General features: G+C 50.8%; 3 protein-coding genes and 1 non-coding gene across 11 annotated transcripts in view; 2 read left to right on the top strand and 2 right to left on the bottom strand.

The window, feature by feature from the left end:
• Positions 1-592: 592 nt before the first annotated feature.
• cep63 (centrosomal protein 63) lies at positions 593-9,137 on the bottom strand. 7 transcript variants are annotated; one of them, XM_084676418.1, is made up of 15 exons: positions 8,663-9,137; positions 8,331-8,508; positions 8,127-8,222; positions 7,460-7,555; positions 6,419-6,532; positions 6,184-6,291; positions 5,931-6,083; positions 4,357-4,496; positions 3,756-3,902; positions 3,351-3,453; positions 2,783-3,064; positions 2,508-2,594; positions 1,806-2,008; positions 1,467-1,626; positions 593-1,302 (listed from the first exon to the last, which is right to left on the bottom strand). In XM_084676418.1, exons 1-15 carry the CDS (start codon positions 8,704-8,706, stop codon positions 1,120-1,122), a joined length of 2,094 nt encoding a protein of 697 aa, XP_084532544.1. In that variant the 5' UTR covers positions 8,707-9,137; the 3' UTR covers positions 593-1,119. The 7 variants fall into 7 exon arrangements, with proteins under 7 accessions (XP_084532544.1, XP_084532543.1, XP_084532545.1 ...); XM_084676417.1 differs by having other exon boundaries at positions 1,806-2,011; positions 8,663-9,136; XM_084676419.1 differs by having other exon boundaries at positions 1,806-2,011; positions 2,867-3,064; positions 8,663-9,135.
• A 78-nt stretch (positions 9,138-9,215) lies between these two features.
• On the top strand, positions 9,216-9,287 carry trnap-cgg (transfer RNA proline (anticodon CGG)). The gene has a single exon. It is a non-coding gene; the product is annotated as a tRNA-Pro (tRNA).
• A 541-nt stretch (positions 9,288-9,828) lies between these two features.
• LOC146254235 (uncharacterized) lies at positions 9,829-12,252 on the top strand. Its single transcript, XM_084676101.1, has 4 exons — positions 9,829-10,051; positions 10,477-11,058; positions 11,218-11,322; positions 11,720-12,252. Exons 2-4 carry the CDS (start codon positions 10,712-10,714, stop codon positions 11,763-11,765), a joined length of 498 nt encoding a protein of 165 aa, XP_084532227.1. The 5' UTR covers positions 9,829-10,051; positions 10,477-10,711; the 3' UTR covers positions 11,766-12,252.
• A 1,812-nt stretch (positions 12,253-14,064) lies between these two features.
• rab6ba (RAB6B, member RAS oncogene family a) overlaps positions 14,065-17,185 on the bottom strand; it is a 30,066-nt gene continuing 26,945 nt past the window's right edge. Inside the window, exon 8 of one of the 2 annotated variants that reach the window (XM_084676059.1) lies at positions 14,065-16,587. In XM_084676059.1, the coding sequence (XP_084532185.1) occupies positions 16,523-16,587 (65 nt within the window). In that variant the 3' untranslated portion in view covers positions 14,065-16,522. The remainder of the gene's footprint in view (positions 16,588-17,185) is intronic. The other variant, XM_084676060.1, reaches the window with a different exon arrangement.

Below are 17,185 nucleotides of genomic sequence, written 5' to 3'. Positions count from 1 at the left end.
CGTTGCATTAAGGTACCTGTAACCGGTAGGTACTTGTTGGAAATGGTACTGAACATGGTTCGGTGCTTTGGCAGTGAATGGAGGAGGATGTAACAGTGCCACCTACTGGTCTTCTTATGAATCAAACTATCCAGCTGGTTCTTTCCCTCCAAAACAGGGTCTGTTTAAACTGGCTATTCGAGCACCCCCTTGCTAATTGTTGATCACACTTTCAAGCCCCTTGAATAAGCCTGACAGAACTCAGTAGTGTGTTCACATACTATCTGTAATCTTTAGTTTACAGGACAGTCGGCGCTCCAAACCAGTCCTTCCCTGGTCCGGGCTCCCTGAAGTCTCCTCGGAAGAATCTCCAAAAATCCAAACCTTCTCCTCCTCTGAGGAAAGTTCATGTCTCTGCTGCCAAATTCCTGACTCCTGTTACTGGCCTCACAGTGACGGTAACCACGGTTACAAAATACAGATCTTAAAAAAATTAAAAAATACGAGGGGCCGAGAGACTGGCCTGACATCTCTCCAGAAGTCTCCGATCACACCAGGATGGAATCAGGAAACGCAACAACACATTCTTTAAGAAATTGGATTTCTGAATATATTTATATATTAAATATTCTTTATTTCGCATTCCAACACCCAGTCCCTCATGTCCCATATCTGAACATCAGTAAAACACACACAATCAGCATGCCTACAGTTTATCATTCCACATGGATGATATTAACATTCCATCAGCTTTCTCATGATGAACCACTGAGGGGAGAGGGAAGAGGAAGGGTGAGGGAGGGGAGAGGGAAGGAGGAGGGGTGAGGGAAGGAGGACAGGGATGAGAGAGGGAAGAGGAGGAGGGGAGGGAGGAGGAGGTCATGACAGGCTGGTACAGTGCTCACTTTCCTCCAGATGGATTTGGTTGCACCAGGAGGAGCACCAGGAGGAGAGGAGGGGCTGGACACACACACACACACAAACACACACACTCCTCAGACAGGCCTTCATGCTCCACTACCAGTCATCCATCCTGGCAGGACCCAGCCCACCCTGCAGAAGAGCTGGGTGGAGGAGAGGCTACCAAGGACTCTTATACCGTGTCCTTAACCTCCTCTGGTCCAGTCCTTCACTTCATGTTCACTTCCTGTTCACTTCCTGCTTCTTGTCGGGCTGGGCGTAGCGGAGGAGGGTGCGGGCGCTGTCGTCTCTCAGACCCTGGATGTGAGCGTCGAGCTGCAGCAGGAGCTGCTGGGAGCGCTCCTCCTCATCCTCCAGGAAGCGGGACGCCACGGCCTCCACCGGGGAGGATGCACAGCGCCCCTACAGGACGGGAGGGAAACATCAACACACAAACACACTACCTACTATGTTTAGTCATTATTATTGTGTGGCCTGTAGACATTGTTAGGCCAGACTACATGACCAGGTTAGGTTAGCCAGGTGTGAGTGCAGGTGAGGACCGCATGTGAGAAGGGGAGTCTCACCATGGGGAACACCTCCTCACTGGCCAGCAGGTGAAGAGCTTCCTCTGAGCTGGAACACTGAGCCTCTGGACCAGCACCAGGACCAGCACCAGGAGAGGATCCACTAGGAGCAGTTTGGAGCTGTGATCCATCCCCTTTGTGTTGCCTCACCTCTGAGGAGCTGGAGGAGGAGGAGGAGGAGGAGTGGGAGAGGTTCTCCAGCTGTCTATACAGCCTGTGGATGTCCTCCTGCCTGGACGAGACAACACCACCAGGCTGACCACACCTCTCTGTGTGTATGTTTGTATGTGTGTGTGTGTCTCTGTGAGTGTGTGTCTGCATGCATGTGTGTGTGTGTACCTGTCCAGAGTGGGGGCAGCGTGGCCGGGCCTGGCAGGGCCGTGAAGCAGGGCTCTCTGGTACTTGTCCTGCCAGGTCTGAGCACTGGCCTCCAGCCTCGCTCCGGCCGCCGCCAGCCCCTCTCTCAGCTTCTGGTTCTCCTGCTCCAGACTGGCCAGAGACGACACATAGCTCTCCCTCAGACAGCCCAGAGAAGACTCATCCTTCTGAGGGGGAGGAGGGGGGATGGAGGGTAGGAGGAGGGGATGGAGGGTAGGAGGATGGGATGGAGGGTAGGAGGATGGGGAGGAGGGGGTAAGATGGTAGGAGGAGGGGGGAGGAGGGTAGGAGGAGGGGAAAGGAGGGTAGGAGGAGGGGATGGAGGGGTAGGAGGGGTAGGAGGGTAGGAGGAGGGGATGGAGGGGTAGGAGGGGTAGGAGGATGGGGAGGAGGGGGTAAGATGGTAGGAGGAGGGGGGAGGAGGGTAGGAGGAGGGGGAAGGAGGGTAGGAGGAGGGGGGAGGAGGGTAGGAGGAGGGGGAAGGAGGGTAGGAGGAGGGGATGGAGGGGTAGGAGGGGTAGGAGGGTAGGAGGAGGGGGAGGAGGGGGTAGGAGGAGGCAGAGAGAGAGAGAGACATTAAGGCGAGGAACAAACTAATTAAAGACAATCCAGACCATGAAACCATGTTCTGTTCAAGTGAAGACTTGAACAGGAAGCAGAGACCTGTGTTGAGTGCTTCTCCACCCTCTCCAGGAGGTCGTTCAGATGCTGGTTCTCAATCTTTAACGTCTCCAGCTGCACCCGAGTCACCTGGCCAGCCCGGAGGAACACACACAGGTTGGTTTTTCTATCCTAGTGCGGCCCGAGCATTCACTTTCATTCAAAATTGTATCTCTAACAAGTTTTTCCTGTTTCACTATACTTGTGAGGACATTTGTTCACCACAAGGGTAGTTAATCAAGACCAGACACCAGCCCCTCAGGAGAGCGTCCCCCTACCTTCAGCTCTGCAGCGCGCCTCTCAGGAGAGCGTCCCCCTACCTTCAGCTCTGCAGCGCGCCTCTCAGGAGAGCGTCCCCCTACCTTCAGCTCTGCAGCGCGCCTCTCCGCCCGCTCCACCTCTCCTCTCAGCTGCCGCTCCATGCTGGAGGCGGAGCCACTGAGCGTGGCGATGGTGATGTCACGCAGGTGCAGCTCATTGGTCAGCTGGGACACTTCCTTCCTCATGCCCTCCACCTGGCCGCTCCAAGTCTGCTCCGCCCGCAGAAGCTCCTCCCTCAGCTGCACACAGGAAGTCAGGGAGAGGAAGTCAGGGAGAGGAAGTCAGCTTCTAGTGTTTCAGAGCTGCTTTTCCTTCACCTCTTTCTCTCCCATCCGCTCTCTCTCACACACCTCCACCACTCACCCTGCATGTCTCTCTCTCTCTCTCTCTCTCTCTCTCTCTCTCTCTCTCTCTCTCTCTCTCTCTCTCACACACACACACACACACTTCTTCCACCACTCACCCTGCATGTCTCTCTTTCTCTCTCTCACCCTGCATGTCTTCCCTTCTCTCCCTCCCTCTCACCTTCCTGACCTCCTGCACTCCGTGGGGGAGATCTTGTCCAGCCAGCGTGTGGTCTTGCTCCCTCCTGGTCAACTCTCCTCTCTGCTTGCTCAGAGTCTCCACTCTGACAGGAACACTCATCATATATTTTACAGTTTCATTAAATCCAGTACACTCCTACTCTACCTGTCTGAGTCAGTACAGAGGTGACTCTACCTGTGTGAGTCAGTACAGAGGTGACTCTACCTGTCTGAGTCAGTACAGAGGTGACTCTACCTGTCTGAGTCAGTACAGAGGTGACTCTACCTGTGTGAGTCAGTACAGAGGTGACTCTACCTGTGTGAGTCAGTACAGAGGTGACTCTACCTGTCTGAGTCAGTACAGAGGTGACTCTACCTGTGTGAGTCAGTACAGAGGTGACTCTACCTGTCTCGCAGGCGTCCCAGCTCAGCACGGAGGTGACCCTCACAGGCGCGGGCGGCGAGCAGCTGGGTGGAGGTCAGCTCCAAGTCCTGGCGGAGCGTCCCCACCCCCGGACACGTGCCTTGGGCCCCAAGGCAGTCCTCCAGAGCCCTGCACACACACACACACACACAGACAGACGACCCCCACACACACACACACAGACAGAAGACCCCCACAAACACACACACACACACAGACAGACGACCCCCCCACACACACACACACACAGACAGAAGACCCCCCCCACACACACAGACAGAAGACACCCCCCCCCACACACACACACACACAGACAGAAGACCCCCACACACACACACAGGGACAATGATGTAAACACTCTCCACACGTCATTCTGAATGCAATACAACTCCTGCCAGCTCTCATGAGATGGTGTGCCCATGACTGAGGGCACAGGCCTAGCCCCTGGACCTCCACCCACCTGATCATGGGCACAGGCCTAGCCCCTGGACCTCCACCCACCTGATCATGGGCACAGGCCTAGCCCCTGGACCTCCACCCACCTGATCATGGGCACAGGCCTAGCCCCTGGACCTCCACCCACCTGATGGTGAGCTCTTTGGCGTGCAGGGCGTGGGTGAGCCTCGACACCTCACTGCGTAGCTGCTGGAGCTGCAGGCTGGGGCCCTGGGGGGCCAGGGGGCCCTGGGGGCCACGCTGACCCTCCTTCTCCTCCGAACACACCTGGATGTAGAGCACGATTACCACATGACCAACATAACAACCATTCAACATATAACATATCCATCATGCACAGAAATCAACCCTCCAACAAGACACACATCCAACCTGCCCACATCCAACCTGCCCTCATCCAACCTGCCCTGCTTGGTCTGTTTCCATCACAACTCGTTCCAAAACTCCTCCCACCATTCTAATCCTGTCTAACCTTGAACCTAATACGCTGGCAGCCAATAATAACATCCCATAATAAACAATGACATCATCCTGAGAGCTGTATCTGGCAGCGGCTGTATCTCCTACCCTGCTGCCCTCCCTCCCTCCTGCTGGGTCCTACCCTGCTGCCCTCCCTCCCTCCCTCCTGCTGGGTCCTACCCTGCTACCCTCCCTCCCTCCCTCCTGCTGGGTCCTACCCTGCTGCCCTCCCTCCCTCCCTCCTGCTGGGTCCTACCCTGCTGCCCTCCCTCCCTCCCTCCTGCTGGTCCTACCCTGCTGCCCTCCCTCCTGCTGGTCCTACCCTGCTGCCCTCCCTCCCTCTCTCCTGCTGGGTCCTACCCTGCTGCCCTCCCTCCCTCCCTCCTGCTGGGTCCTACCCTGCTGCCCTCCCTCCCTCCCTCCTGCTGGTCCTACCCTGCTGCCCTCCCTCCCTCCTGCTGGGTCCTACCCTGCTGCCCTCCCTCCCTCCCTCCTGCTGGGTCCTACCCTGCTGCCCTCCCTCCCTCCCTCCTGCTGGGTCCTACCCTGCTGCCCTCCCTCCCTCCTGCTGGGTCCTACCCTGCTGCCCTCCCTCCCTCCCTCCTGCTGGGTCCTACCCTGCTGCCCTCCCTCCCTCCTGCTGGTCCTACCCTGCTGCCCTCCCTCCCTCCTGCTGGGTCCTACCCTGCTGCCCTCCCTCCCTCCTGCTGGGTCCTACCCTGCTGCCCTCCCTCCCTCCCTCCTGCTGGGTCCTACCCTGCTGCCCTCCCTCCTGCTGGGTCCTACCCTGCTGCCCTCCCTCCCTCCTGCTGGGTCCTACCCTGCTGCCCTCCCTCCCTCCTGCTGGGTCCTACCCTGCTGCCCTCCCTCCCTCCCTCCTGCTGGGTCCTACCCTGCTGCCCTCCCTCCTGCTGGTCCTACCCTGCTGCCCTCCCTCCCTCCCTCCTGCTGGGTCCTACCCTGCTGCCCTCCCTCCCTCCTGCTGGGTCCTACCCTGCTGCCCTCCCTCCCTCCTGCTGGGTCCTACCCTGCTGCCCTCCCTCCCTCCTGCTGGGTCCTACCCTGCTGCCCTCCCTCCTGCTGGTCCTACCCTGCTGCCCTCCCTCCCTCCCTCCTGCTGGGTCCTACCCTGCTGCCCTCCCTCCCTCCTGCTGGGTCCTACCCTGCTGCCCTCCCTCCCTCCCTCCCTCCTGCTGGGTCCTACCCTGCTGCCCTCCCTCCCTCTCTCCTGCTGGGTCCTACCCTGCTGCCCTCCCTCCAGGGCTCTCCCTCCTGCAGAAGGCGCAGGCGTTCCAGCTCCAGCTCCTGGCCGTGCAGCGTGTCCTGGGCCCTCTGCAGCTGACCTCGCAGGCGCTCCACCTCCACCCTGCTGGCCCCCTCCTGCAGCCAGGGGGGCTGGATGGATGCACACACACAAACAGTCTTTGTTTAAGATGTGTTGTTGTGATATTATATAATTAGTTGGACATCCTACATTCGTGTTTTTCCCCGTCACCTTGCTGTTGGAGCTCTGCTCAGTCTTCCTCTGGGCCTCCAGCCTGGAGATGAGCTTCTGGAGCTGAGCTCTCTCCAGCTCCCACTGGGCCGAGCGCCCACGGAACTCCTGCACAACACATCAGGAGCAGCCCTCAGTCAGCCACCAGGGGGAGCTAGCCGCCATGTCTGCAGCACATCAATACTGGTTAAACACAGCAGTAGTAGTTATGGAGGTTTGTAGAGCTGTGCTGCACCTCCAGCTTGCGGTTGAGGCGGGCAACCTCCGAGCCGTCGCCCCTGACTCCCTGGCCAGACGCCTTCTGCTGTTTGCTCTGTAGCTTCTGGTAGCTGCGCTTCAGTTTAGACAACTGTGGTGAGAGAAGAGGGACAGCAGGGTGGAGGGGTGAATCATGGAGAAGTAAGTCTGGAGGTGAGATGAATTTGGCTACAATATGGATTGTTGTACTACAACTGAGTAGAGAGGCTGCAGTAGTGAAAGTTTCAATTTTTTTCTAATCTTTTTTTTTTTTACAAAACTTTATTTTCAAAACTTTCTTTTTAGGCTGAAGTAGGAAGAGGCTGCAGTACTGAAAGGCTGCAGGACTGAGAGGCTGCAGAAATGAGAGGCTGCAGGACTGAGAGGCTGCAGGACTGAGAGGCTGCAGGACTGAGAGGCTGCAGGACTGAGAGGCTGCAGGACTGAGAGTACAAGTTTCATGTATTTTCAAAACGTTTTTTTCAACCTTTCAAAATCGTATTTTTTAAAATATTTGTTCAACCTTTTTTCAACCCCCCCCCCTCTCTCTGTCTCTCCCCCCGCCTTTCTCTCTCTCTCCCTGCTCTCTCCCCCCGCCTTTCTCTCTCCCCCCTCTCTCTCTGTCTCTCCCCCCGCCTTTCTCTCTCCCCCTCTCTCTCTCTCCCCCCTTCTCTCTCTGTCTCTCCCCCCGCCTCTCTCTCTCTCCCTGCTCTCTCCCCCCTCTCTCTCTCCCCCCTCTCTCTCTCTCCCCCCTCTCTCTCTGTCTCTCCCCCCGCCTCTCTCTCTCCCTGCTCTCTCCCCCCCTCTCTCTCCCCCTCTCTCTCTCTCCCCCCTCTCTCTCTGTCTCTCCCCCCGCCTCTCTCTCTCCCTGCTCTCTCCCCCTCTCTCTCTCTCCCCCCTCTCTCTCTGTCTCTCCCCCCGCCTCTCTCTCTCTCCCTGCTCTCTCCCCCTCTCTCTCTCTCCCCCCTCTCTCTGTCTCCCCCCCCCCCCTCTCTCTCCAGCCCCACCCTCCCCTCTCTGTCTCTCTCTGACTGAGCACCTCATCTCGGACGTGCAGCAGTTGCTCCTCATACTTGGCGACCGCCTCCTGTCTCCCAGCCTGGACCTCCAGCAGCTCCCTGCGGAGCGAGACCACCTGTGGACAAGCAGGGAGGCTTCATACACACACATTCATCTGTTCTGTATATCTGTTTGAAGTGACGTTAGACAGTAAGGCAGAGAGAGGGTGAGAGACAGACAGAGAGAGAGACACAGAGAGAGAGACAGAGAGAGAGACAGAGAGCGAGAGGAAGATAAGCAGAAAAGGGCCCAGGCCGGTTCACTTGTCATTAGAGACCACACTACAGGAACATGAACACAGATGTCATGCAGGGATTGTTCCCTCCTTCACCTTTCGGCAATTTCTGTCAGGTTTCAATCATGCATCTCCAAAAGGGACCAGATGTTCTCAAAATACAAACCAAGTGCAAATTCACAAAATACTCCAAAAGAACTTCTAGAAGTCCATTCATCTAGTAAGTCTCTAAACAACTTAAAACCCTGCAATGCGTTATCAGTTTGTTTAAGCATTAGCATTAAATGCATACTATTAGTGTGCTTCCATGAAAATATTTCATCCATCCATGTTCAGGGGCTCCACACAAATGGAGTTGATGGATATGGGCCAGATCCCATGCAGGAAGCCGCTTGCTTCCCAGCGTATTCACCTGCTGTAGTCTCTTCTCCACTATCTCTCGCAACATCCGAAACCCTGTCCCCTGGAGGTCTAGCAAGGACACCACCGCCTGCCTCACTCTCAACATCTCACAGGACCATGGAGAGATACGGACAAGTCAACATCACCGTTGACATTGTAAATCAAAGGGAAACGTATAGCCTACATTTTCGGAACGCACCAGGGATCACTGTACCTCTGAGGTCCGCTGGTCTAGAAGAGTTTTGGACGACAGCAGTTCCTGCTCGCCTCTCTGCAGACGCAACTCCATGGCCTGAATCTCAGCTTCCCACTCGCTCTTCTTGTTGTTGACCATGATGTCTATCTGTTTCATCAACTCCTGCAGCTCCGGCTCACACGACGACAGCACTGAGCTAGGGAACAAGACAAGAGAAGACGAGATTTCACCTAGACACGACCTGTGTTATTTAGCTAACGCGGCCAATGATACTAGCTAGCTACTTTACTTGCAATCAATGAGTCAGACTAGCTAGTAACTAGTATTCTGTCAATAACTCATTTACTTACCCAACTTCATGGTCTTGCAGTGACCCCAAAAAGGCCCGTTCCATCTCAGAACTAGAAAAGGTGTCCTCAACGACTTTCTAATTGTTATTGTGAGCTAGCACTCTAGTAGCTAACTTGTAAGACACGGGTTATAAGCTAGCCACCTGGGACCATTGTAAAGTACTGATATTGTACGTAACTTGCGTGTCAAGCCAGAAGATATCTAACGTAACATGTCACACACAGTATTGCTTGTTAGTTATGTAGTTACCACAGCTACCTGACGGCTTGGTTAGCATCTGTGATACTTCACTGGTGTTTACAGTTCTACCGCTCAACAGCAATGCGCACAGCATTATGGGACTTCTCATACAGAACTTTGTAGACTCTGTTCTAAGAGAACAGACATCTAAAATATAAACACTCAGAACAGTGTAGAGATAAGTGATTAAATATCTAGCTAATTATGGATGTTACATAACAATTACTGTTACATTAGTGGAGTAAATAGTTTGTAATCAAATAACGTTACTTCTAAGAGATATAAACCCGTAAAATACCACTATGTGCACGTGGCTCGTTGGTCTAGGGGTATGATTCTCGCTTCGGGTGCGAGAGGTCCCGGGTTCAAATCCCGGACGAGCCCAAATTTTCATTTTGAATTATCTTAAACGGTGATGGAGGACAAAACATATTATTACCCGACAAAAAAATAAATAAAATTGTGTCCCAACGTAATGTGGATTGGATATTACCACGCCTTGTGTTTGCCTGTAGTAATTTGGGATTCCTGAGGAGGGCAGTATGTAAGCTACCAAAAAGTTGGTCCTTTATATTGACTTATCAAATTGACTTAGTTAGCTGAGCGGTTGATATGAAATACACACAAAGCGTTTATCACTACATTACAAGTTTATTCAGAAGGACTGGAACAACAGGCACAAAATATTATTTGACGTGAGCTAAGTAGCCAAAATGCTATCTGTAATTGTTGTCGCTTCTGTTTATTTGCACACACATCAGTGCCCACTCTCCATCGCACCCCCCTTCCTTTCCCCTTTCTCCACCTGTCCCCTGTCAAACAAACAAAAGCCCTTAGCTACCAGCCAGTGAACGAGCGAAGCCGAGCCCTCGACCCCCCCCCCTTTGTGCCCGGGGGGGTCAGAGGACTGTCTCTGGCCGTCTCCTGCGACCGCACAGCTGTTGTGCCGGTTGGGCTCGCCCTGGGAGGAGAGGAGCGCAGCGACAGCGCTGTCCCGCCCCCACAACACAGACGCTTTAAACAGGAGGGAGGCAGAACAGCGGCCCACTTCCCTGCCTGTGTTCCCTGTGTGTAAACCGGCTGATAACTCGCGTCTTTGTAGTAGATCTGCACTGGCACCAACCTTAGCCCAGGAATTGCTTTTTATTGTAAGTACTGGATATCACCTTTGTTTGATTATCAGTTTTATTTCTGTTAGGCTATTTATTTTGTTAGACTGTAATTGAGATTGAAATGATAAAAGTGATTGTATACTACTGACAGTCAAGTGCTAGTTCTCAAATAATTGATTTTCAAACACTCTAATCCTACATAGTATTGGATTAAATACATTTTAAACTTAAGCTTTAAAAATAGCTTGAACTTCAGACTCACATCACATAATTGCCATAGAAGGCATCTAAGATGTATTTAAGTACATTCATTAAAGATCATTTATAGAGTTGACTGGAGAGAACTTCAGTCACTTCTCTTTTCATAATATAATGCTTCCTTTTTTACCATGCCTTATTGTCATTGTTCTCAAACACTGATTCTCACGGTGTGATGTCTTTTGTTCTGATTGTTTCTATAGAGAAGTTATCTTCCAACCTGTCAACCGCCTGGTTCCTGTTTAAAGACCCAATCACACGATCCCCTTCCAGGTCAGCTGACAGGAAGAGTCTCCGTTCTGCCAGGTCATCTTCGTCCTCCCCACTCCAGCAATCATAGCCAGGGGTCCAGTGCTGCAGCCCAGGTTCTCGCCCCAGGGTTCTCCACTTCAACGTCCCCTGCAGGGTTCTCCAGGTTCCCCCCAGCTCTCCCCAGCCATGGTTCTGTGCGAGGACGGGGATTGCGGCGTGTGCCTGGAGCGTTTCTCCCGCCAGGAGCGCATTCCCAGGGTGCTCCACTGCAGACACACGTTCTGCGCAGCATGCCTGGAGACCATGTCTCAGGCCAAAAGCGGCATGGTGACAGTGGTCTGCCCTCTGTGCAGACAGATGACCTGCGTGGGCCGAGGACGCAGCCTCAGCCAGGCTCTTTGGGTCGACAGCAGACTGTGGGAGCAGATACCAGAGAAGCCAGAGGGAGAGGAGGGAGAAGAGGCGGGGGGGAGAGAAGAAGGGGAGAAGGAGGAGGCCAGTGGACAAACGCAGGGCTCATCACAGGCAGAATGGTGGGTGCTGTTGTGCTGTTGTGTGTAAGTGGTGTGCATGCAGAGATGTTTTTATTGTGAAACTTCAGACAGCTCAGCCTCTATTCAGCATGTGTGTGCTGTGTGGACGTCACATGACACCGTAGCACATCATAACACATTAACACATCTCTTTTACAGCTCTTCCTCGAAGCACCCGAGGACCAAGCTGAAGTTCCCAGGCTTCCTGAGGACGTTTAGTCTGAGCAAGCAGCCTCAGGAGAGGATCGTGCCCGGGAGCAACGTGTACGTGCCAATCACTCACATCTTTCTCTGTCTCTATCACAATGTACAGCCCGCTATGCCAAGCTGCAGCTGAATATGTTGCGAAACCGAGAGAGGTTTCATCATGAGGATGTAAACTATACTGTATTTGCTCAGTGACATTAAAAACACCTTGAGAAATCACACAAGTGACTAAGAAGGAGTTTAGCTGCAATCTCTTTTTGTTTCTTCACTCACCTCCTGTTTATCCTCTGGTGTTTACCACCTCACCTTCATCATCACTGTACAACAGTTAGTTCACAAGACATTCACATTTAGTTTACCTTCATTTATTGATAAATGTACTGCATTGAACTGGGTAGTCACTTGCCAGTTGCTGTGTTTGGTACAATAACATCGTGTTCGCTTGGTTTTACAGGGAGATGAAATCTTGGAGAAGACTTTCAACGGAAGACACTTTCTAGAAAGGAAACCGACACCAGCGGAGTTCCTCGTTATGCTTACACCCCCGCACACGCCCTTCCAGAGGAGAACCCTTTTCTGGTGTTGTCTTCCTGGTGAAACTCAGTCAGCCATGACCCTCCAGGACAGCTCTGGGAACCAGGAGGACAAGGCAGCCCTCTCTGGGAGTCTGAGCCAGCCGGCAGCATTGTCAGGAGGCAGTGAAACCAGCCCAGTCACCCTGGTTCTCCAGAAGATATTTCAACCTTAATTCCTTGCAGCTGGTACTCTGGGATTTGGTTCAGCTGTCCCAACAGAGCAGTGCCTCAGAAGACTGGGCCCTCCCACACAACAGATGGCCTTCTAAGGATGTCCCCCTCCCTCCCCATCGTCCATCCCTCCCCACAACCTCGAGCGTTTGAAAAACGGCTATTTATTGAAAACTTTGTATTTATGCCCACTGTATTTAAGCCCACGTTTATTATTGATTAAACAAATAATTTGAAATAATTCAACTTCTCTTTGTGTTGTCGTTTACCCTCCTCAGTCAACGTGTTTGACTGTGAGTGCATCACGCACTGCACAGTTCACCTGCCCCTTCACGAAACTATTAGAATCGGAAACCATCTGGCATCGGATGCTATAGCCTATTTTTTTTAAGTTACAATAACCTAAAACAAGGAACACACACACAATACAATGAGATTCATTCGTCTATGCAAATGTGTTGCTAATTGTGTCACGAGAGGAAAGAGCCGAGCATATTTTAATGTGTTTTCAGAAGCAGCGAACTAGAAAAGCTAATCGACTTCTTGCCTCACCGGCCAGGCGTCGTTTCCAAATCCCTCACGACACATTTCACATTAAAGCGGCAGAGAAAATACAAGTGAGACAAGTGGGGGATTTCTCAACGCCGTAACACGGTCAAGATTACTTTGGTTTGAATCAGAACAATAACCAGCCACAAAGCACTCGTTCACCCATGTTAAGTGGATTATGAGCTCTTTTCACTGAGCATCTGTCCAGTGCTACACGTTTGGAGATATTAGACTAGTGAGCAGGATCATCCGTCCATGCAAATGAGATAGCTCCTATTGTGTTAATGACGTCTAGACCTACATGTAAACAAACATACCCCCAGGACTAGCGCTGGTCAGGACAGGGCAAAGAGGTTTGATTACTTACGTTGATGTGCGAAAAAAAGACAAGCAAATACATTTTAAATACTGTGTCAGTGCGTTACATTTACTAAAACGTTACCAAGTAAATTTAGAGCCATTTAACCTAATAGAGCAAAATAAAATAAAACCACCAACGCCGTATGCGCTAATAACATCTATGCAATGCGTTAGCAGGCTCAAGGCTGCTGAGTCAGAGGATCGTTTGTGGCCAGGCAAGTTTGAGGCAGGTTTGAGGCTGGTGTGGATGGTGTGCAGGCCGGGGCAGGCACAGTATCACCTGCGTGGGTGTGAGAAACAACAGGCATTATGTAGACAGGTGAGTAAAACGACTAACTGCCACTGTGTTAGGCAGGTTGGCATTAAAACCCAGTTTCCCCGACATGGATTAAGCTTAGTCCTAAAGTAAGAGAATAATTCAATGTAGATCTCCATTGAAAATGATTTAGTCTAGGACTAAGCTTAATCCATGTCTGGCAAACTGGGCCATAGTGTTTGGTCGATCCATCAGTTTAAACATACAAATCGACAACATCTTTGTAAGCATCTCTTTGTTTGGTCGAAGTGTTCAACCGCTGCTACGTGCGATGTGTGGTGTCTGATCTGAGCGATCTGATTCGCCAGTCTCAAGCCACGGTGGAGTGTATGTGTGTGTGTATGTGTGTGTGTGTGTGTGTGTGTGCTCATTGACCTGACACCAGCTGATCTGTGCCCAGCCAGAGGGGGTCCTGCATTTATGCAAATGAGCACCATGGGGCAATATTACAAACTGTTGAATATACAGAGTTGGTAGCATTTCCTCCAAAACGACCTTCAAACTCAGAGCTTTCTATGACAGAGCTGTTCAGGAGGATGGTTCTCATACAACCTGGTTCACACCTAAAGGACTGTGTGTTTGCTTGGCAAGCAAAATGGAAACTCCAGTTTAGCTGTTACTGTTCCTTTATTGACCCAGAAACTTGTTAATTGATCCTTATTGTCAGGGCGTGTTGCAGCACGTACCAGTAGACCCTTGCAGCTACATGACGTGGATGTACATTAGCAGTAATCTATGAAAAAATATTTACAAATAAACGAGTATTTTGTACATAAACACATTGAACTCAATGTACCCAAATAAAAAGGTCAACACAATAGTCACATGTTGTTTTGGTAATAAGACATCTTTATTGATCGTTTGGACAGTCATGCTCGATATCTACGCTGTGTGAAGGAAGAGCCAGCGCTGAGAGCCCTGGCCTGCTCATCTGAGCGCTGACAGGACACACACACACACACACACCTGGGAACACACTCCTGGGACACACACTCCTGGGACACACACTCCTGGGACACACACTCCTGGGACACACACTCCTGGGACACACACTCCTGGGACACACACTCCTGGGACACACCTGGGGGATTGCGGCCACCTCGGGCCCCTCAGCGCCGCTCGCTCGTCTTGGCCTTGATGTGGCAGCATCACTCAAACATCCTGTTTCAGGGTTTCAGGAATGTTCTTCTACAGAATGATCACAACAGGGGAGTGGTCTCTGCTGTACTCTGATGGAGGTGGGGTCTCTGCTGTACTCTGATGGAGGTGGGGTCTCTGCTGTACTCTGATGGAGGTGGGGGGGAACAGAAAAAAGTGATGGGCAAGAGGCCTCTATGGCAAATTCTCTATCAGCACATCCTCCATCATCACATTCAGTACCATTAAATACCCCTAACATCTTCATTAAATACCCCTAACATCTTCATTAAATACCCCTAACATCCTCATTAAATACCCCTAACATCCTCATTAAATACCCCCCACCCAACCGCCCCCCTTAAAAACTTCTTGAAGTGTTACTGAGCTAGAGGAAAAACACATTCTTAGACATCAGGTGTACTCCAGGTAACCTTAATTTTTTTTAAAATCTTGAATGAATTCACCTAATGTAAAATGAGATTCTTATATAGGGCAGCTACGGCTGTAAGCGTCAATGTGAGTCACACATCGACTTTGGTCATCTCTATTCAGAGAGTAACTAGTGTCAGACAGCAATTTACAAATGTAAAGACTGGACAGCAAAACAACGCTCCCAGTGTCTTTCCTAGAGATCTCAGCTACATCATGGATCCCCTCTCCCACTCATGGGTCGAACCCCCCCTCCCAGACTAGATGCTCCTCTACAAGCTGAGCTCTACTGACCTTCACCACGAGGCACCCCAAATGTTATAAAGATAACAAACAGTTTTGACAGCGTCTGTACAACCGCAGGATTACATTTCCACTAAGTCTAGAAGACGTTCTCAAAAAGTGCATTAACGCCTGACTTAAAAGACATTTAAAACTCAAAGTCATGTTTTGATCACAGGTCGACCATAATGCAGACCAGCTAGAGTCTACCCTGACTCTAAAAACAGGATCAGAGTGACCAGCATTTTAACCTGGCTATAGAATGGCAACGTAGCATTGCATAACGCTAACATCAGTAGTTCTAACTGGAACTGCAAAGTAAAGAGCAGTACTGTGGGGAGAGTCCATCTGGGATTACACGGCAGAATATTTACAAGTGAAGCGCCTAACTACTTAGCTAACCTGAAAGCTTTACGTGTGCAAATGAGTGTTTCCATGTATAGAAAGTGTAAATGAGTGTTTCCATGTATAGAGAGTGTAAATGTTCACTGCTCATCAACCCCAAGGGTGACGGATTCTCGGTTCTTCGAACTCCTCTAAGAAACTATATCAAAAACAATTGTCAGATCCACAGAATGAAAATGAGTAAGGAACAGCGCTGGGGTGGTGTGTGTGTGTGTGTGGTGGAGAGGGGGGTCAACCTAGGTATAACTACACAGCCAGTTAGTACCCAACACAGCCTTAGCAGGGAGTGGGTCTGTGGAACACCTCACACACAAGTGTAAACCAAGAACAAAATCAGATCCATTAGTGATGTGGGCTACACCCTGGGAGTCCAGAATGAACCAGCTTGACCCAGTGTAGCTCCATTCTCAAGCTGCCAAGAAAGCTTACATTTACACACGCGCACTCGACAGTGGAAGGTAAACTCAAAGAGTACAAGTCCAGTGTCACAAAACTGTCGAAGCAAAACAGAACGTATGACAAGACGTTTTCTCTGTAAGTGCAGTAAGTCACAGGTAAGGTAAACATTTACATGGTCAAGCTTGTGTACATTAGACAGACCGAGACGACAGCTCAACAGACACCATGTTCATGCATTACATACTCAGCAGTTACTGCTGGATTTGCGTCGCTTTGTCCCACAGCAACTTCAAGCACAACTTGTGTGTTGTCTGTGTCACTTCAGAGCGTTTCTTTCGATATACAAAATTACAAAAGAAAAATGTAAACCTAACATTCAAACTTTTTCCCCCTCAAAAAAGTATACACACATTTTGGGATTTGTTTTGTTTGCTTTTCCCATTTTTTAGACTTTTTGGTGGCAATTTAGTTAACAAAGCACACTATTTTACTACTCATATGTAGACAGTGGCTCCAAGTAATGACCAATGTTCAGGTGAAGAGGTCAGATTCAAATCTGGGAATTCAACTGGCCAACCAATAGGAAGCAAAACAAGAAGCATGTGGTGAAGACGGTGCCCAAACAGGTGTATTAACAAGAACACCCGCCCTCGGTCGTCTGCGGCTCCTGGGGTTTGTCCAGCTTGATGTCAATCACTGGAGAAAACGGTTAAGGAAAAAAGCTCAACATTTATAAACAGACATTTCTGAAACAAACATATATTCTAAGAAACGTAAAAAAAGGAAAATTACACATATTATGATTTGTAAAAAGGTTCTTATCACCGGTCAAGCAAGCAGGATAGGTGAAAACCAACTGTGGAAACATGTTCACATGCCATTCATGGAGGAAGATGAGAGATTTTTGGGGTGTTTCTGAGGCCCATCGTTACCTGCAGGTGATACTGGTTCACTACCGCCACAAGATGGCACTCTTGTTCACAGTTTCACTGCTGAGCTCCTCTGAAGACAATGAAGAAGGGCGTCAACACAGTGTTCTATCCACAAGTCTAATATGAGCTCACATAAACCAGGAAGTAAACAAGAGACACATCGACTTCAAAAAGGGAAAAGTTTACCGGGACATTCTACAAAAGATTACCAGGAAATTCTGGGATAGACAGGAAGTGTCTGGATGTTTTCCTTCTAGTATGCCCTACGGTGATGTCACCCAGCTGAGACACAGTCATTTTCCCTCCCCCTCTCTCCCCCTCTCTCCCCCTTCCAGCTCCCTCCTCTCTCTCTCTCTCTCTCT

Source organism: Hypomesus nipponensis, chromosome 16, assembly GCF_054491055.1.
Source record: "Hypomesus nipponensis isolate SF chromosome 16, ASM5449105v1, whole genome shotgun sequence".
Taxonomy (NCBI): domain Eukaryota; kingdom Metazoa; phylum Chordata; class Actinopteri; order Osmeriformes; family Osmeridae; genus Hypomesus; species Hypomesus nipponensis.
The sequence above is the reverse complement of the archived record's forward strand: the minus strand, read 5'-3'. Positions and strand labels throughout refer to the sequence as shown.